This window comes from Macaca thibetana, chromosome 20, assembly GCF_024542745.1.
Source record: "Macaca thibetana thibetana isolate TM-01 chromosome 20, ASM2454274v1, whole genome shotgun sequence".
NCBI lineage: Eukaryota > Metazoa > Chordata > Mammalia > Primates > Cercopithecidae > Macaca > Macaca thibetana.
In genome coordinates this window covers 64,300,302-64,321,503 of record NC_065597.1, presented here as the reverse complement: position 1 = coordinate 64,321,503, position 21,202 = coordinate 64,300,302, and the positions used below count along the sequence as shown (strand labels likewise).

Sequence of the window (21,202 nt, the reverse complement as noted above, 5' to 3'; positions counted from 1 at the left end):
GGATCACTTGAGCGCAGGAGTTTGAGACCTGCCTGGACAAAATACTGAGACCCCAATTCTCCAAAAAAACAAAAAGAAAAAAGACAAAAATAAAAACTAGTTTGAAAAGAGAAACAGAGAAAACATTAGAAGCTCAGTTTTCTGAGGACCGACATCTAACCAATAGGAATTTCAGAACAAAGAAAGGAAATTCTCAAAGAAACTGTAAGAGAAAATTACCCAGACCAAAATGACACGATTCCAAATTGAAATGCCCTATGCTAAAGACCCAGTACAACAGAGGAACATAGGTCCATACTAAGGTACCTCGTAATGAAATTTACCACTACCAGGACTAAGACGAGTTCCTAAAAGCTTCTAAGACAGTGAGAAAAGGGTCACATACAAAAGATGCTAAATCAGAAAAAGCATCAGATCTCCTAAATAATTCAAAACAATGGAGCAATGCCTTCAAAATCCCAAGAGAAAATTATTTCCAACCTAAAATTCTCCACTCAAACTCCCCCAGTATTATCAACATTTAGGGTCTCAAAATGTTTGTATTCTGTTATGGATTAAATTGTGTTCCCCCAAAAGATTAATTGAAGTCTTAATCCCCAATACCTCCCAATGTGACCTTAACTGAAAATGAGGTCATTGCAGATATCATTAAGTCAAGATGAGGTCATAATAGAATAGGACAGGCCCTTAACCCAATAGAACTGATGTCTCTATTACAAAAGAAAAATCTGGGGACACACACACACACACACACACACACACACAGGGAGAATGCCATGTGACAAGAGAGGCAGACATTAGAGAGGATGCGGTTGTAAGCCAAGGAACACCAAGCTTCAACATCCATCACCAAATGCTTGGAAAAGGCAAGGGAGGGTTCTCCCCAGAGGCTAAGAGGGAACATGGCCCTGGGGGCTCCTTGACTCAAACTTACGGCCTTCAGAACTGTGAAAAAACAAATTTCTGTTGTTTTAAGCTGCCCAGTTTAGTAATTAGTTACAAAAACCCTTGGGAATGAATACACCTCCCATCTATGCTTTCTCTGGAAGCTACTGAAAGATGTACTCCATCAGAACAAAGGAATAAACCAAGAGAGATGACACAGGTTTAAGAAAAAGGGGTTGTGACCCAGAGGAGAAGTGAAAAGAAATCCAGGTTGATGGAAAAGGGAGGCTACAGAACCACAACTGTGCAACTGGTCTACTTTGGAGCAAGACATAGGCTCCAGGAAGAGGGTCCCCAACAAAAATATCAGAACTAATTGAAGTCAATGAACTATCTGATGTGTCTGACCACCTGGAAAAAAGTTTTGCAATGCTGCTGAAATTCTGTAATTATTTATCAAAAATTATAGAAAACTAATCAAATAGAAAAATAAAGGCAATTACAAACTCCAGAAAAAAACAAAAAGTCACCATGATAGTACACCATATATCTAAGCTATGTAAGACATTTATAGTTGTAATTCTATAAGCATCAGATGTTAACAAAATGTAATTCTTTTAAGAAAATGGGGAGAAATACGTATTTGAAAGGGGCACCAATCTAAGAGTTAAATTCTTATCCTCTCTAGTAAGAAACCTATGGAGAATGACCAAAGCTGAATATTCAAGAAATAACTGCATGATTATATTATTTTAAAAGATGGAGAATATAAACAGAAAAATTGGCTGAAATAATTTAGAGTGCTTGCTGTTTTAAGCAAGACTTGGGGTAGGTGCCAGGCACAGCAGCTCACACCTGTAATACCAGCACTTTGGGAGGCAGAAGAAGGTAGATCCTTTGAGCTCAGGAGTTCAAGACCAGCCTGGCCAACATAGTGAAACCCCATCTCTACTAAAAATACAAAAATTAGCCAGGTGTAGTAGCACACACCTGTAATACCAGCTACTCGGGAGGGTGAGGCAAGAGAATAGCTTAAGTCTTGGATGCAGAGGTTGCAGTGAGCCGAGATCATGCCACTGTGCTCCAGCCTGGGTGAGAGAGTAAGATTGTCTCAAAAAAAAAAAAAAAAAAAAAAAAAAAAAAAACCCACAAGGTAGGCAGGTGTGACACTGAGGATATCTTTCTCTTATAAACTTTAATCAACTTTTAGAAAACGTAGTTCAAGTCTATACAAGAGCAAAGAGCATAATACAATGACCCCCCATGGGACCCATCTTCGACAATGAGCAACTCAAAATCAAATTCACTTTTAAACAAGGTATCACCTTAAATAAAAATAAAAATTGAAAAAAAAAATTCATGGATAAACTATGGTGAATTTTTTTTTTTTTTTTTTTTTTTTTTGAGATGGAGTTTCACTCTTGTTGCCCAGGCTGGAGTGCAGTGGTGTGATCTCTGCTCACTGCAACCTCTGCCTTCCGGGTCCAAGTGATCCTCCTGCCTCAGCCTCCTGAGTAGCTGGGATTACAGGTGCCTGACACCACGCATGGCTAACTTTTGTATTTTTAGTAGAGATAGGGTTTCACCATGTTGGTCAGGCTGATCTCGAACTCCTGACCTCAAGTAATCCGCCCCCCCTCAGCCTCCCAAAGTACTGGGATTACAGGCATGAGCCACCACACCCAGCCAGTGGATCCATTTTCCATTTTTTAAAAGTGAGAGACAATCTTTTCCAGACACAAAGATCCACAAATGCAAAGGCCCTGGAGTATGTCTGGGGAGCAAAAAAAGGCCTCCGAGCCTGCAGGATAATGAGCAACGGGAAAAGTGGGGTGGGACAAGGCTGGAGAAGGAGGCAGGGACCTGACACTTGACTGGCAAAGGTAAGAAGTTAGGATGTAATTATAAGCATGATGGGACTCTTTAAAGATAAGGGTTTTCATGTGTTTGCTTCTAAAATTAAGACAGGTTCCCACTATGTTGCACAGGCTGATCTCAGACTCCTGGCCTCCAGAAGTCCTCCCGCCTCGGCCTCCCATAGTGCTGGGATGACAGGTGTGAGCCACTGTGCCTGGCCCAGTTTGAGTCTTCAGTTAGCCTAGCCAATAAAAGGAAAAAGTGTTCCAGGAAGGAGGCATAGCTTGAGCAAAGGCCTGGAAGTCAGAAATCTGAGCTGCTAGCCAAGGAGGCCCCACGGCCAACACTCACCTTCCCACTTCCACAGGGTGGCCCGAGATGTGTCCTTCCACTGCCCGCCTGCCACAAACAGCGGCCGCCCATTGTACTGCACCTTCAGGTGACTGCTTCTCTCCACATAGGGCAAGCGGAGGCTCAAGTGGTGCAGCTGCACACGGCAATCCACCTGCCTCTCAGGCACCTGCAGCACAAACTGGAGAATGCCCACCCCCCCCAAGATGCCAATGGGATCATGCCATCCCCGGCCTAGAATGTGCCCAGGAAATCGAGGCAGCAGTGAGCCAAGATTGCACCACTGCACTCCACACGAGCAATGAGAATGGAACCCAGTCCAAAAAACAGAAAACAAGAAGCTCTGGTAAGGATGTGGAGAAATCTGAATTCTCAAACGCTGATGGTGGGAAGGTAAAATACTGCAGCTACTGTGGAAAACAGTGTGGCAGTTTTGCAAAAAATTAAAGATCGAATTACCATATGACCCCAGCAATGACACTTCCAGGTGTATATACAAAAGAACTGAAAGCAATTGAAACAACTGAAAGCATCAGTTCATAACAGCATTTATTCACAATAGCCAAAAGATGGAAGCAACCCGCATGTCCATCAACGGATGAATGGATAAATAAAATGCTGTCTATACAGACAATGGAGTATTCAGCCTTAAAAAGGAAGGAAATTTGACACATGCTATGATATGGATGAACCTTGAGGACATGCTAAGTAAGCCAGCCAAAAAAAGGGCAGGTAAGGCGTGGTGACTCACACCTGTAATCCCAGCACTTTGGGAGGCTAAGGTGGGTGGATCACCTGAGGTCAGGAGTTCAAGACCAGCCTGGCCAACATGGTAAAACCCCGTCTCTACTGAAAATACAAAAAATTAGCTGGGGCTGGGCGTGGTGGCTCACGCCTGTAATCCCAGCATTTTGGGAGGCTGAGGCAGGCGGATCACCTGAGGTCAGGAGTTCAAGACCAGCCTGGCCAACATGGCAAAGCCCCATCTCTACTAAAAAATACAAAAATTAGCCGGGCGTGGTGGTGGGCGCCTGTAATCCCAGGTACTCAGGAGGCTGAGGCCCAGAGAATTGCTTGAACCCAGAGGCAGAGGTTGTAGTAAGCCAAGGTCATGCCACTGCACTCCAGCCTGGACAACAGGCCAAGACTCTATCTCAAAAAAAAAAAAAAATTAGCCAGGTGTGGTGGGCAGGTGACTGTAATTCCAGCTACTTGGGAGACTGAGGCAAGAGAATCGCTTGAACCTGGGAGGTGGAGGTTGCAGTGAGCCACGATCGCGCCATTGCACTCCAGTATGGGCAATAAGAGGGAAACTCCGTCTCAAAAAAAAAAAAAAAAAGATAAATACTGTATGATTCCACTTCTGTGTGGTAGCTAGAGTACTCAAAAGTCCAAAAGAGAAAGTAGAATGATGGTTTCCAGGGACTGGGAGCAGGGGAGAATGGGGAGTCAGCATTTCCTGGTTACAGACTTGCAGTTTTGGAAGTTCTGGACATAAGTAGTGGTAATGGCTGCATAAGAATGTAAATGCATGTAATGCCACTAAACTTCAAAATGGTTAAAATACTAAATGTGGCTGGGCGTGATGGCTTATGCCTGTAATCCCAGCACTTTGGGAGGCTGAGGTGGGTGGATTACCTGAGGTCAGGAGTTCAAGACCAGCCTGGCCAACATGGAGAAACCCCGTCTCTACTAAAAATACAAAAAAATTAGCCAGACATGGTGGCAGGCACCTGTAATCCCAGCTACTTGGGAGGCTGAGGCTGGAGAATCGCTTGAGCCCCGGAGGCAGAGGTTGCAGTGCGCCAAGATTGTGCCACTACACTCCAGCCTGGGCGGCAGAACAAGACTCAGTCTCCAAATAAATAAATAAATTAAACTAAATTAAATAAATAACATAAACAGTAAATTTTACATGACATATATTTAAACACAGTTAAAATCAAAGAATATTTAAAAGACCATTTGCAGGACTGGATCTGAAAAGGGAAAAAAAATTCTAAACCAATTTTTAAATAAACATACAAGGTTAAATAGTGCTGTTTAAGAACCACCACCTGTTCAGCTGCTGAGCACACCATCATTCCTAACTCAGCAAAAGAACCCACCCTCCGGGAAAAACTGAAAGCGAACCCCTCTTTCCAAAACGCATTTTTACAGGTGGAAATCTGTGTTTCCCAGGCCCTCCTGCCAGTCCTTGGCCCTCTGAGAAGCGTTTCTCACCCCTGGGGACATGGGGCTGGAGGTGCAAAACGGAAAGTCACCAAGGCTGAGTTTCAGTTGGCTGCATCCTTGCAGCCAGGGCCAGAGGGCCATGCGGGGGTTCCCCAGCTCCCACCATCCATGCTGGACTCATGGGGCACGGCTCCGCTGCAGTGGCCGGGCTCACCTCCATGAAGTGATTGCTCAGGGCGGGCCCCGAGTCATTCTTGAAGGTCTGGCTGACACGGAGATGCCTCTTGTTGCTGTTCTTGTCCCAGTGCTTCCCGTAGCTCACCTCCAGCTGTGAGTGCAGGTGGCCCGAGTCCTCCTCGTGCCAGAGCTGGACCTGGGACACACATGGGTGGTGAACTGCCCATGGAGGCCCTGCCCACCCAGTCCCTGGGCCTCCTCACAGCCACCCACTCCAGGGATATCAGCTTGGTTTTCAGAAGAGACGGTTCTGTAGGAAGCACTATTTCGGTTTGTTTGTTTTTAATTTGTTATTTATTTTAGAGACAAGATCTCACTCTCCCACCCAGGCTGGAGTACAGTGGCGCCATCTTGGCTCACTGCAACCTCTGCCTCCTGGGCTGAAGCATTCCTGGATGAATAGATGTAAGACTGAGGCTGAAGTTCCAGCCCCAGATCCATTCCCATATGGCTATGTGATTTTGAGCAAGTCCATCTCTTCGGAGATGAGCTCAGGGTACTCAGATCACCACTTGCCTGACTCTGGCGCTCTCTCTGGATGTCGCACCTGGCCTGGGCACCCACCTTGTGGCTGAAGGCTGGGATCTGTGTGCAGTGGAGCTCGTGGCCCAGCTCCAGCCTGTAGGCGCCATTCGAGATGCTCTCTGCCTGCAGCTTCTGGCTGGTGCTACACTCGTGTGTCGGCTGCTTCGCCTGACCTGTGTGGATTAACCTATAGACCCCTGCCCTCCTCTACCAGGCAGCCCTCCACCAGGGCTCCAAGAGGAGGAGGGCCTGGCCCAGCCTGGCCTCAGCCACAACCCCATGCTCTACTCCACCCGTCACTCCATTAGAACCTGATGATGGGGAGGTCTTAAGAGATGGGGGTGAACATCCCCTTAAAAGATACACCTTTTTTTTTTTTTTTTTTTTAATGGACAGGTACTCAGTCCTACTCAGAGCCAACAGAGTGACTAATGGAAAAACCCCGTGGTGACAGCGTATCTTAGCTAACGGAGCCACAGCCCTAGAAAACAGGGCAGGCCCTGTCACCTCCACCTGCCCCGCAGCCAGGCACGCAGCACCTTACCCAGAAGGCTGTACTGGATCCTCAGATAGTTGGTCCAGAGCCGGTCCCATTGCTGCAGCAGGCCAATGGCACGCAGCCCCACCAGACCTGGCACGAAGAGCTCGGCACCCAGGGTGGCCACCCACCGTCCATCCTCCTCCTTCCTCTCCAGCAGTGCTGCAGGGACAGAGAGCAGGCAGATGAGAGGACCAGCCCCTGGGACCAACATCCCCACCCCCAGGCAAAGAGGGGACTCGGGAATCACCGAGGGGCCTTGGCGTTGGGGGCTCCTTGAAGAGCCAACACATGTGCACCCTGCACAACAGGCCACAGACAGGCCTGATCACAGCTTACTGTAGCCTTGACCTCCCAGGCTCAATCGATCCTCCCACCTCAGCCTCCCGAGTAGCTGGAACGACAGATGTGTGTGCCACCACACTTCGCTAATTTTTGTATTTTTTGTAGAAGCAGTGGTCTCACTATGTTGCCTAGCCTGGTCTTGAACTCCTGGGCTCAAGTAATCCTCTTTGCCTTAGCTTCCCAAAGTGCTGGGATTACAGGCGTGAGACACTGCGCCTGGCCCAAAAATAAACTACAAAAAACCAAAATCGAACAAGACAGAAGAGAAAAGAAATAACAGCGCATGGTGGGTTGTTGGGTCAATTTCACCTTTGGAAGCTTCTGAGACACAGAAGCTCAGTCAGAACACACAGGGGAAACTGAGCCAGCTGTTATGACTCCCAAACGCCCACATCAGAGGGTCGACAGCCACTGCTCCAAGAACCCCCAGCCCCAGCTCCTGTCCTTACCCTGGAATCTTCCGGAACACCCATGAGAGGCACACCCAGGCGCCACCACCCCACCTCCAGCACCAGGGCCAGCACCTGCTCTGTCTTAAATGCCCAGTGTATTTTAGGTCAAAATGTTACCTGTGTTTCTTATCATGGATCAGAATAAAAACACTCCAAAAGCTGCCATTTTAAGGTTTGTGGATGCAGTTGGAGATTGGGGGAGGTTCTGGGGGCTCACATGGATCCTGGATCTGCCCTTAGATGTGATGTTGATATTAAGAGAGGCTGGGGTGATGAGGAGCATAATGAGGCACTTGGGCCACCACACCTTAGCCTGGCCACAGAGCAGAGGGCGCAGAAGGGGTCTCATCTCCTACCTGTCACGTGGGCCTGGTCACTCAGTGGATGGCTCAGCCATGCGGAGAAGGCCAGCTTGCTGCCCGCCTGCCGTGTGACGTTCCCGGCAAAGACAATGGGGCTGCCCCCTGTCACCAGTTTCACCTCCAGCTGCGCCTGGAACCACTCGGCCTCACCACCCACGGCTGGCTGCAGGTCACTCCAGCCCTGAAAAGGCTTCAGTGTCACCTGGGAAGACAGGCTTGGCCAGCAGGCCCAGCCCTGACCACACGAGCTGGGACCAGACAGGGCAGGAGACAAGCCAGCTGACAGCCTTCTACACTGATCCTTCCCCAGTTTTTGTTTTTCCTTGAGACGGAGTCTCACTTTGTGTCCCAGGCTAGAGTGCCGTGGTGGGATCCTGGCTCACTGCAACCTCCACCTCCCGGGTTCAAGTGATTCTCCTGCCTCAGCCTCCCGAGTAGCTGGGATTACAGGCACGAGCCACCACACCCAGCAAATTTTTTAATTTTTAGTAGAGATGACGTTTCACTATGTTGGTGAGGCTGGTCCCAAGCTCCTGAGCACAAGTGATCCACCCGCCCTGGCCTTCCAAAGTGCTGGGATTACAGGCATGAACCACTGTACCCAGCGCTTCCCCAATTTTTTAAACTCTGGATTTCTCAAAATCAGAAACCTGTGTTACAAATTTAGACATAAATACAAGGGACTCCTCTTTTCTCCTTGACATTCCCCTCTTTCAATCCATCAGGAACTGGAGTCCACTGTCCCTATGGAATGGGTCTAGAATCAACCACTTCTGCCACCTCTGCTGCCTCACCAGCTGGAGCCCCGGTCATCTGCCTGTCTCACTGCAACATCCTCCTGGCTCTCATCCCGCTGCTGGCAACTGATCTCCACATGGCAACCAGACACGTCAAATGATGGCACACTAGCCTTTCTTACGGTACAATCCAAAGTCCTTGCGAAGGCCATCGAGGCCAGAATTTTCTCTTTTGGTCAGTGGTGCAGACCTGGCCATGGGAAGACACTGGCAGATGGGCCATGGGGACAGCTCACTACACACTTCACGGCCCCGCAGAGAAGATTCTCTGGAAAAGCCATGAGCAACTGCAAATACAATCTTTCACGGCCCTGCCAACTTGCAGTCCCCCAACCCAACACCCCTCTGATGGCCACCAGCTGGTCAGTTTACCCAAAAGACGTCCAAGCAACGCTATTACCAGACTGCCACTACTTAACACTCTCTTTCCCTGCTCCCCGCAGACGTCTGTGTATGAATGTGTGTGGATGTGTGTACAGATGTATCTACATGGATGTGTGTGTATACAGGGGTGTGTATAGACGTGTATGTACACAGACATGTGGGTGCACCCAGGTGTATCTATGAATGTGTTTGCACATGGATGCATCTGTATGTAGATGTGTGTATGGACATGCGTGTGTATGAACATATGTATACGGATGTGTAAAGAGGTATATATAATGGATGTATATATATGAATGTATGCATACAGATATGTCTACATGTGGACTGTGTGAATACGGATGTGTGTACAGACATGTGAACAGATATGTATATATGGTTGTATGTAGATATGCACACAGATATGTGTATATATACGGACATATATATATGAACGTATATCCAGATGTGTCTACATGTGGATGTTCGTGTGTGTGAATATGGACGTGTGTGTACGGACACGTGTACGGACACGTATGTGTATGGATGTGTGTAAAGAGGTGTATATATAAATGCATGTATATGAATGTGTACAGATATGTCCACACGTGGATTGTGTGAATACGGATGTATATGGACATGTATGTATGCACATGTGAACAGACATGTATATATATAGATGTGTGTACATAAATGTGCATACAGATATGCCTACATTTGGATATGTATATGCAATGTCCTCCTGACTCTCCCAGCTCACATCCCGCCACTGGCAACTTGATCTCCAAATGGCAACCAGACATGTGGAATGATGGCACACTAGCCTTTCTTATGGTACAATCCAAAGTCCTTGTGAAGGCCAGCAAGGCCAGAACTTTCTCTGTTAGATGTGCACACAGATGTATGTACGAATGTGCTTGTACATGGATGTGTCTGCATGTAGACGTGTGTATGGACATGTGTGTGTATGAACATGTATGTATAAAGAAGTGGATATATGGATGTGTGTATATGAATGTATGCATACAGATATGTCCACATGTGGATTGCGTGAATACAAATGTGTGAATACATTGGATGTGAATATGGATGTATGTGAATATGGATGTGTACGGGCTCTGTATAGACATGTGTACAGATGTGTATACAGATGTGTATATATGAATGTATATACAGATGTGTCTACATGTGGATGTTCATGTATGTAAATATGGGCGTGTGTACGGACATCTGTATGAACGTGTATGGGTATGTCACAGGTGTATGGATGTACATGTGTGCACACACGACTACAGAGACACACCCTCTCCTTCTCTTTTTACAGAAACAGATGCTGGCTCTCTACTCTGCTCCCAGCTTTTCCTGCTGGCAGGCACATTCTGGCGATGGCTTTCTCCAGTCTGGACCAGACGCTGTGTGGTGCTTGTCAGAGCTTCCTCAAGGTGCACATGAACAGGGTGAACACAATTTCTCACCCAAACCAGAACACTTTGCAGTTAAAGAGAACACTAGTTGTAAACCTGTCAGGTCAGCAGGCATAACCTGGGGCTCTCCAGGCAACCCAGGACCCAAACCCTGCACACTAGCGGGAGGGGGCAGAGAACAGAACATTCTTCCCTAAACCAATCTTAAATCCTATAAGCTTTGAGACAAGTTGAACCCAAGCTCTGGCACTTTGTATTCATGAGCTCATCTGCCTCAGTTTCTTCATCTTGTATGGGGTTACAGAGAGGACTTGAAGGGGGGACCTCATGTCTGCTGAAACAGGCTCCAGAAAGTTCCGGAGTTCTGAAGCTCCAGCTGTTACTGTACTTGTGATGAGTCTGGGGCAGGTGGAACTAGAATTTCTCCAAACATTTCCAGGCTGCAGACAGCTCCATAGGGACCAGCAGGAAGGTCCGCGGGGAGGTAGAGGCAACTTGTGCTTGTACATTTGACAAACAACTAGAAGTTCGAGGGCCCCTGGTAATTCTGGAAATGAGGCATAACTCTCAGCTATCAGGCAGGTGGGGCTTTAGGAGGACAGCTCTCCCCTGACATAGATCTTCCCCCAACCCAGGCTGACAGCACAGCTGGAAGTAGAGAATGTATTTTTGCAGCAAGAGATCCAGCTCCAGCTTCAGATGCTCCACTCCAGGCCTCTCTGAGAAGACACTGGGAACTGAGGCAGAATCAGGAGATCCACTGCCAAAGGTGCCCAGCAATCATGCCTGGTGGGATCAAGTCTAAAACTGCTATTTGTACCCTGGCTCTAGTTCTGTGGCATGATCTTGACTTACTGGAACCTCCACCTCCCAGATTCAAGCAATTCTCCTGCCTCAGCCTCCCGAGAAGCTGGGACTACAGGTGTGTGCCACCATGCCCAGCTAATTTTTGTATTTTTAGTAGAGACAGGGTTTCACCATCTTGGCCAGGCTGGTCCCAAATTCCTGACCTCCAGTGATCCTCCCACCTCAGCCTCCCAACATTTGTACACTTTTTGAAGTCACAGATCTGCTTGAAAAGGGGATGGAAGTTTTAAATCTTCTCCGCAGGATGGAGGGTAGACACAAAACTTCAACAGAATGACAGGGGCTTCAAGTGACTCACTAAGTTTCGACCAGGTACCCTTGGGTAAGAACCCTAGAAAAGCACCTACTAAGATGAAAACAAGCCTAGACAGCATAGTAAGACCTCATCTTCACACACAAAGAAAAAGAAATAAAGAAAGAAAGAAAAACAGAAGGGCATTGTGGCACAGGCCGTAGTCCCAGCTACTTGGGAGACTGAGGCAGGAGGATCGCTTGAGCCCAGGGATTTGAGGCTGCAGTGATCTAGGATCATGCCACCGCACAGAAGAAGATGTTATAAAAGAAGAGAAGGCGGGGAGGTGCGCAGAGAGGGAAAAGAGAGACAGGCAAAGAGGGAGAAGACATGGGGGAAAGTGTGGGAAAGAGTTGGGAAGAGAGAGGGAAGAGAGAGGGAATAGACGGCGGGAAAGAGAGGGAGAGAAAGGAAAGGAAGTAAGGAAGAAAAGAGAAAAAACATATAAACCTTGTGGCCAGGGAATTCCATTGTTAAGAATTTACTTTGCAGAGAAAATGGCGTTCACGGCAGAATATTTGTAAGAGCGGAAACCTGGCAAAAACTCAAGAGCCCTTCATTATTAAACTAGCTGAATAAATTCCATTCCACAGTCATTCATGCTACACAGGAGGCACTTATTTTCTTTAAAGTGGATATATTAACTCCATGTGCTGGCTGTGTGCATAGACCATCTCAGAAACGAATCACCAATAAAACCCTAACAGTGGTTGGCTTTCAGGAGGGGTGGGAGAGAAGTTTTAAGGCTACACCAGCACCAACCAATAGAACTTTCTGTAATGAGGGCAATGTCTCAGGGCTGCATGAAGCTTTAGAGCACCTGAAATGTGGCCCATGTAGCCAAATAACTAAATCTTTAATTTTCTTAAATTTTAATTCATTTAGTTTTTTTTTTTTTTTTTTTTTTTTTTTTTTTTTTTTTTTTTTTTGAGATAGTCTCGCTCTGTTGCCCAGGCTGGAGTAAACTGGCATGATCTTGGTTCACTGCAACCTCCGTGTCCCCACCCCCATAGGTTCAAGCAATTCTCCTGCCTCAGCTTCCCAAGTAGCTGGGATTACAGGAGCCCGCCACCACACCTGGCTACTTTTTGTATTTTTGGTAGAGATGGGGTTTCGCCAAGTTGGTCAGGCTGGTCTTGAACCTCTGACCTCAAGTGAGCCACCTCCCTTGGCCTCCCAAAGTGCTGGGATTATAGGCATGAGTCACCGCACCCCGCCTCACTTAGATTTCAATAAACATGTGTGCCACTGGCTACCATACGGAAGAGTCAGTTCTATACCCTTTCATAGCTTTTGAACTTTGAATCATTTAAATGCATTGCCTATTTAATTGTAGAATGTAATAGTATTTAGATTGAATTAATCTAAATGAAATCTACAATAGAATTTAAATTGTATCAGCGCATGCTGGTCTAAAAAGATTGCCACGGTGTATGTACATATATGTGTATTAAGTGTGTATGTATATAGACATATATATATATACACAAGCGTGCGCGCACACACACATACATATATTTTTTGAGACAGAGTCTCGCTCTGCCACCCAGACTGGAGTGCAGTAGTACAAAATCATCTCACTGCAACCTCTGCCTCCTGGGTTCAAGTGATTCTCCTGCCTCACCCTCCTGAGTGGCTGGGATTACAGGCGCCTGCCACCACACCCGGCTAATTTTTTGTATTTTCAATAGAGATGGGGTTTCACCATGTTGGCCAGGCTGGTCTCCAACTCCTGGCCTCAAGTGATCCATCCACCTTGGCCTCCCCAAGTGTTGGGATTACAGGCATGAGCCATGGCGCCCAGCTGCCAAGGTATATTTTTGAGTTAAAAAAAAAAAAAAAGTCCCTACAAGTTAAAAAAAAGAAAAAAACTGGGAAACTGGGAGTGGAGGCTCATGCCTGTAATCCCAGCACTTTGGGAGGCCAAGGTGGGCAGACTGTGTGAGCCCAAGAGTTTGAGACCAGCCTGGGCAATGTAGTGAGACCCCATTTTTACACAAATATAAAAAAAATAGCCAAGCATGGGGGCACATGCCTGTAGTCCCAGCTACTCGGGAGGCTGAGGTGGGAGGATCGCTGGAGCCCAGGAGGCCAAGGCTGCAGTGAGCCATGTTTGCACCTCTGCACTCCAGCCTGAGTGACAGAGCAAGACCCCGCCTCAAAAAAAGAAAATAAAAATGAAAAAACAAAACCTAAGCATGAAAATTGGGTTTTCATGCTATTGTATGATGTGTGCCTCCCTCAAAACTTGTTACATCATCACATCACCCACCTGATGTGAGAAAGAAAAAATAAAACCCAGAAACCCAAACTAAAAATATTTGCAAATCTATAGTGTTACGGGTTGCACTGTGTCTCCCTGCAAGATGCTGAAGCCCTAAGCCGCAGTATCTGTGAATGTGACCTCATTTGGAAATAGGGTCTTCACACATGATTAAGCTAAGCTGAGGTGATGAGGGTGAACCCTAATCCCGTGTGCCTGATGTCCCTGTAAAAAGGGGATGTGTGGACATCAGACACCTACAAAGGGAAGATTATGTGAAGACGGAGACAGAAGACCACCTCCAAGCCAAGGAGCTCTGGAGGTTTCTAGAATCCAGGAGCGAGACCTGGGGCAGATCCTCCCTGACAGCCTTCACAGTGGGGAAAAAAACAGAAAAACCTCGATTTCAGACTCCTGGCCTCCAGAACTGTGAGAATAAATCCCTGTAGCTGAAGCCACACAGTTAGGGTACTTTGTTAAGGCAGCTCTGGGAAATGAATACAGATTTCTCGACACGTGCATCAATACTTCTGCAAGAAATTTCGGACACGGCATGCTTTAACTTCCAATTTATACCTTTCTCTATTCTGAATTCTTTTTTTGTGAGACAGGATCTTACTTTGTTGCCCAGGCTGGAGTGTAGTGGCACAAGCATGGCTCACTGCAGCCTCAACCTTCTGGGCTCCAGCGGTCCTCTTGCCTCAGCCTCCTGAGTAGTTGAGACTACAGGCACACGCCACTGTGCCTGGGTAACTTTTTAAAATGTTTTGTAGAGACCGGATCTTGCTAAGTTGCCCAGGTTTATCTCGAACTCCTAGCCTCAAGTGATCCTCCCACCTTAGCCTCCTAACTTTCTGTAATTACAGGTATAAGCCATTGTACCTGGCTTATTTATTTATTTATTTATTTATTTATTTATTTATTTATTTTGAGACAGAGTCTCACACTGTCTCCCAGGCTGGAATGCAGTGGCATGATCTCAGCTCACTGAAACCTCCGCCTCCTGGGTTCAAGTGATTCTTTTGCCTCAGTCTCCCAAGTAGCTCGGATTACAGGCACCTGCCTCACACCTGGCTAAGTTTTGTATTTTTATAAGAGGCGGGGTTTCACCATTTGGCCAGGCTGGTCTCGAACTCCTGACTTCAGGTGATCCACCCGCTTTGACCTCCCAAAATGCTGGAATTACAGGCGTGAGCCACTGCATCCCGCCTGAATTCTTAAAAGCATGTTTTTGTGTTATTAATATCCATTTTTAACATCAATGACGGTGGAATTTGAGCCCATTTTTTTCTTCTTTATACATTTCTGGGTAACAGAACTAACACTTGTTAACCGGCAGGTAGAAAGGGAAGATCCCAGAGGTGGTGGCAACAGTTAACAGGGCTCTGGGAACCGGGCAGGAAATCCCTGGGGAGGTGGCAGGTGCCGACACAGGTGGGCCAAGGGTGTGGAGCAAACCTTGATGTAGTAGACATCCCTGTCATCCAGTATCAACTCCAAGTGACCCACGTGGGCACTCCCAAGAGCCTCCATCTTTCCTGGGGGTACAAAACGAGAGTTTAGAGACAAGCGTTGAACATCTAGATCTGGCCCCTCCATTCCCCTGGGAGGACCGCCTGCCCATTTTTTAATCTCTGAGCCTAAGATGCAGCACCTGTAAAATGGGACTGGATTTCAGGAGGTCACAGACAAACCTATGAGCCAGCTCACCGTAGGGGCCCAGCCCTGGGTGTGGCACCGAGTCAGGGGTGCAGGGAGCAGGGAGGGATGTTGACATTACCGTCCAGCTCGATTTTCTTCTTGGGATGGAGAAGCTTGAGCCGGAACTTGCTCTGGGGCAAGCTGTAGCTGACGTCCACCCCGACATCCCTTGGCACTTCTGACCCCGGCGTGCCCATGAAGATGTGGGCTGTGGCTTCTTGAGGGAACCAGCTGTCCTTCTGGAAACAGCAGAGTCCTCAAGACTGAGAGCCTCCACCTCCACCCTTCAGACCCTAGCACAGTTGTCCTCATAATTCCCCAATGAGCAGTTTCTCGGGCTTCAAAATCGCCTGCAGAAGTGTAAAGCTCTGCAGCACAGCCCAGGTCCACGCCCACAGGGTCGCAATTTATCCAGCAAATGGCCAGGGAGAAGCAGCTGCAGGGCACACCCCCGGTATCCTGCACAAACGCCTCCCATCCTTTTTTGTTTTGAGACCCAGTCCCACCCTGTTGCCCAGGCTGGAGTGCCGGGGCATGATCTTGGCTCACTGCAACCTCTGCCTCCCAAGTTCAAGTGATTTTCCTGCCTCAGTCTCCTGAGCAGCTGGGATTACAGGTATGCGCCAACAAGCCTGGCTAATTTTTGTTTTGTTATTTTTAGTAGAGACAGGGGTTTCACCATGTTGGCCAGGCTGGTCTTGAACTCCTGACCTCAAGTGATCCACCTGCTTTGGCCTTCCAAAGTGCTGGGATTACAGGCGTGAGCCACTGCACCCGGCCTCTCCCATCCTTTTAACCAGCTTTGTGTCCTTGTCCCCCAGCTTCTGCAAGCTCTGCACTTCCTGGCTGTCACCTGAGGGCTCCAGAACATTGCCCTCCAGCACTCCAGCCAAAACTCCCAGCACCCTAACCCAGAGGGGAACACACTCTGCAAATACCTCGTGCTCTGGGGCTCCCGGTGGGGCCAGGCTGAGGCTGCAACTTCACCTGAAATTGCACCCCTCTCAGCATCTTCCCCCGGCCTGTCCTAATTTCTCCACTCTTACTGGGTCCCCCAGAGCCTTTTCTTAATAAATCACTTGTACCCGAGTCCAAGGCTTGGGTCTCTTTTCAGGAAAGTGCAGCCTCAGCCACAAGCCCCGTTCTGAAATCCCACGGCAGCGTACATCTGTTCAACACCAACACAGACGCGCTGCTGAGTGGAAGATGACTGAGCATGAGACATGCAGAGTCCCCGACCGCATGGAGCCTGCGTCCTAGAGAGGCACAGGACCACCAGACGCAAGAATGGGTAAGACAGCACCAGCCATTGAGTGTGCTGACAAAGTCAATGGTTTAGGGGCCCTGAGCGGAGTGCTGGTCTAGACGGGGGTCCAGGAAGACAACCTCTGAGGGGTCCCATTGAAGAACACTTGAAAGGAGCGAGGGAGGGAGTTAGATGGCTGTGCCAGGGAAGAGTGTTCCTGGCAGGGGAAACAGCCAGTGCAGAGGCCATGGGGCAGGCATGGACATGGCCTTGAAAAAGGGGCCAGTGTGTCTTCACGGCAGTGAGTCTGGAGGAGAGTGAGGGAGGGCAGCCAGCAGGGGCAGGACTGCCAACGGCCTGTGGGTCACGGCGTCTGGCTCTTACTCTAAGGATAACAGGAGCCACAGTGGGGTGGTTCATGCAGAGGAGGGACACGATCCAGCTAGGATTTCAGAGGGCCCATCTGGCTGCTGGTTAAGAGGGTAAGGAGACCAGAGCAGGAGCTGGGGGATCAGACAGGAGGCCGCTGAGTGTCTCCTCTGGACCAGATGCTATGACACAGGGATAAGTAAAACAAACCCTGAATCTGCTCCCAGGAACTGAGTCACCAGCAGGGAAGACAGACATTAACTAACTAGCTTCACTAAGAAACAGAAGTGATCAAAAGGGAAGAAACGTGGATGTCTTAAGGCAAGTCACAAAAGAATATGATGTGCTCTGGGGTAACCAAGGCAGGCTTCCCTGAGGAAGTGACCCCTGAAATGAGATCTGAAGACTGATTCAGAGTTAATGCGTCATACAGCCCCAGACAGAGAATCAGTATGCGCAAGGGTCCAGAAGAAACCTACAGCAAGAGCAGCGCAGCCCAACAGCGCCACAGAGGAGCCCCACATCCTTTTGGGAGAGCCCAGTGCTGACCTAAGGAGACCCACGACAAGGCTGAGAAAGACAGGGCTGTTCCCTAGGGCCCACCTGGGGCTGCAGGGTATACGCAGCTTCCAGCAGATACTGTCGGAGCCCCGGGTCCCGCTTCTGCAGCGTCACGGCCGCAAACACAGGCAATGAGAGCACGTAGGGCTGGCCAGGCACCGGCCAGGTCACTTCAGTGCACAGCCGCCAGCCCCAGGTGTAGGACACTGCAGAGAGAGGTAAGCAGGCAGCCCTGGTCAGTGGAGACCCAGAGGGCTCTGGGCATGGGCACCCACAGCTGCCACATCAGCGAAGAAAGCACTTCTCTGATTTCTTCTGAAGAAAAGCACCATGTAGACAGGAATCCTGTGAGGCAGTGGTGTGTAGACCGGGGTTTCTCTACCTCAGCACTACTGACATTTGGGTTCAGATCATCTTATCTGGGGGGCTGTCTTGTGCATTATAGGATGTTTCGCTGCATCGTGGGTCCCTATCCGCTAGATGCCAGTTACCCTTACCAACAATCAAATATTTCTGCACATATTACCAAATGTCTCCTGTGGGGTCAAAACTGCCCCAGCTGAGAACCCCGGTAGACTTTTTTTTCACACAAGAGTCTCCCTCTGTCACCCAGGCTGGAGTGCAGTGGCACAATCTCAGCTCACTGCAACCTCTGCCTCCCAGGTTCAAGTGATTCTCCTGCCTCAGCCTCCTGAGTAGCTATATCCTAGAGAGGAGGCACAGGATGACCACACACAAGAACGGCTAAGACAGCAGCCGCCAGTGAGTGTGCTGGCAAAGTCAATGGTTAGGGGCCCTGACGGGGGTGCTGGTCTGGACAGGGGGTCCCGGGAAGGCAGCCTCTGAGGGGTCCCATTGAAGGACACTTGAAAGGAGCAAGGGAGGGAGTTAGGTGGATGTCCTGGGGAAGAGTATTACTGGCAAGGGAAACACCCAGTGCCAAGGCCCTGGGGCAGGCATTAGTGTAGCCTTGAAAAAGGGGCCAGTGTATCTTCAGGGCAGCGAGTCTGGAGGACAGTCAGGAAGGGAGGCCAGCAGGGGCGGGACTGCCAAGGGATGATTACAGGCATGCGCCACCATGCCTGGCTAACTTTTGTATTTTTAGTAAAGATGGGGTTTCACCATGCTGGCCAGGCTGGTCTTGAACTCCTGACTTCAGGTGATCTGCCTACCTTGGCCTCCCAAAATGCTGGGATTACAGGCATGAGCTACCGTGCCTGGCTCCTGGTATACTTTTTAAAAAGCGTGTCAGGCAATACTGTGTATAACACAGGCTCTGGAGCAAGAATGCCTTGTTCAAATTCTAGGCTCAGCCACTTCCCAGCTGTGTGACCTTGGACAAATTACTTAACCTCTCTGGGTCTCGAAGTTTCTTTTTCATTATTATTATTGCTATTACTCCCTTGACTGACTGTAAGGGCATCAGTGTTTCTCATCTTAAACTGCTAATGATAATAGTTCCTGTCTCATGGCATAGCTGTGAGAACTAACAGGTCAGTAAGTGTTGAGAACAGCACTGGGCCTACAATAATGTCTTTTGTAGTAACTCTTATCCCGATTATAAAAATGTACTTGTGGCCGGGCGCAGTGGCTCAAGCCTGTAATCCCAGCACTTTGGGAGGCCGAGACGGGCAGATCACGAGGTCAGGAGATCGAGACCATCCTGGCTAACACAGTGAAACCCCGTGTCTACTAAAAAATACAAAAAAATAGCCGGGCAAGGTGGCGGGCGCCTGTAGTCCCAGCTACTCGGGAGGCTAAGGCAGGAGAATGGCGCAAACCCGGGAGGCGGAGCTTGCAGTGAGCTGAGATCCAGCCACTGCACTCCAGCCTGGGCGACGGAGCCAGATTCCGTCTCAAAAAATAAAAAAATAAAAATAAAAAAAAAATAAAAATGTACTTGTTAGATGGATGTGGTCACTCATGCCTGTAATCCCAGCACTTTGGGAGACCAAGGTGGGCAGATCACCTGAGGTCAAGAGTTTGAGACCAGCCTGGCCAACACAGTGACACCCCATCTCTACTAAAAATAAAAAAAATTAGCTGGTCATGGTGGCAGGCACCTGTAATCTCAACTACTCAGGAGAATCACTTGAGCCCAGAAAGCAGAGGTTACAGAGAGCAAGATTGCGCCACTGCACTCCTGTCTGAGCAACAGAGCAACACACTGTCTCAAAAAAAATGTACTTGTTACAGGAAGTTAGAAAAATTGAAAGATTTTAAAAATTTTTTCTGTATATGTTCTGTATTGTAAATGAGTTTATTTACAATTCTAAATACAAGTTAAATGCAAAAAAGGAAAATTATCAAGAAGCAAAATTTGTATCTCTTCATTAAAAAGAGCCCTCCCCAACCTTACTCATATATATGTATACACATATGCAGACACATATGTATGTATATACATATACACACATGTACACACATATATATGGGATTACATACATATATATGTGTGTATATATATTGCAAGATGTGCTATTATTTGGCACATTTATTTCCTGTCTTTTTACCCAGTTGAGATCATATTCAGTGTTGCTGCCTCACACTTGGTATTATTATTAAAAAAGTTTCTCACTAAAACAGCTCACTCATAATGGAATTTAAAAGTTTGGGAGACCAAAGCAGGCGGATCACCTGAGGTCAGGAGTTTGAGACCAGCCTGGCCAATGTGGTGAAACCCCGTCTCTACTAAAAATACAAAAATTAGCCAGGCGTGGTGACATGCACCTGTAATCCCAGCTACTTGGGAGGCTGAGGCAGGAGAATCACTTGAACCTGGGAGGCAGGGGTTGCAGTGAGCTGAGATTACATCATTGCACTCCAGCCTGGGTGACAAGAGTGAAACTCTGTCTCGAAAAAAAAAAAAAACAGTTATGCAGTATGTCAATAACTTACCAACCCAGGAGCCAGCAAACGTTCTTGGTAAAGGGCCCGATTGTTTAGTCAGTTACCTAGCTAGCTAGCTAGAGACAGAATCCTCCTTGGTCACCCTGGCTTGAGTGCAGTGGCATGAACACAGCTCACTGTTGCCTCGACCTCCTGGGCTCAAGTGATCTTCCTGTCATCCTTCCAAGTAGCTGGGACTACTGGTGCATGCCACCATGCCTGGCTACTTTGTTAATTTTTATGGAGACAAGGCCTCATTATGTTACCCAGGCCAGTCTTGAACTCTTGGACTCAAAGAATCCTCTCACCTCGGCCTCCCAAAATGCAGGGATTACAGGCGCCAGCTAGCTATCTGCCGGCCAGATAGTCAACATTTTATGCTTTGGGGTCATATGGTCTAGCTTGCAAGTACTCAGTTCTGCTGTTGTGGGACAAAGCTATAGGTTATATGCAAATGAACGGGGTGTGGCTGTGTTCCCATACAACTTTCTTTCTGGACACTGAAATTTCAATTTCATGAAGTTTTCATGATACAAGATATTCTTTTGACTCTTTTTAACCACTTAATGTAACAACCTACGCTTAGCTCACTGGCCCTTATAATTAGCCATTTTGCCTACTCTGGAATATTTGAGTTGCTTCCTATTTTTTGTTCTAAATAATGATGCAACGAACATCTCTGTGCACAGAGCATTTTTAAGTG

The 21,202-nt window shown here is 47.9% G+C and overlaps 1 protein-coding gene and 1 pseudogene across 1 annotated transcript in view; one reads left to right on the top strand and one right to left on the bottom strand.

Moving 5' to 3' along the window:
- Positions 1-21,202, bottom strand: part of LOC126944566 (uncharacterized) — a 153,010-nt gene that overhangs the window by 77,525 nt on the left and 54,283 nt on the right. The window contains exons 21-28 of the mRNA XM_050774139.1: positions 17,653-17,816; positions 15,514-15,673; positions 15,192-15,271; positions 7,722-7,908; positions 6,575-6,730; positions 6,070-6,203; positions 5,483-5,641; positions 3,094-3,274 (exon numbers count right to left, since the gene is read on the bottom strand). Of these exons, the coding sequence (XP_050630096.1) occupies positions 3,094-3,274; positions 5,483-5,641; positions 6,070-6,203; positions 6,575-6,730; positions 7,722-7,908; positions 15,192-15,271; positions 15,514-15,673; positions 17,653-17,816 (1,221 nt within the window). The remainder of the gene's footprint in view (positions 1-3,093; positions 3,275-5,482; positions 5,642-6,069; positions 6,204-6,574; positions 6,731-7,721; positions 7,909-15,191; positions 15,272-15,513; positions 15,674-17,652; positions 17,817-21,202) is intronic.
- LOC126945154 (uncharacterized) lies at positions 13,660-13,748 on the top strand (annotated as a pseudogene).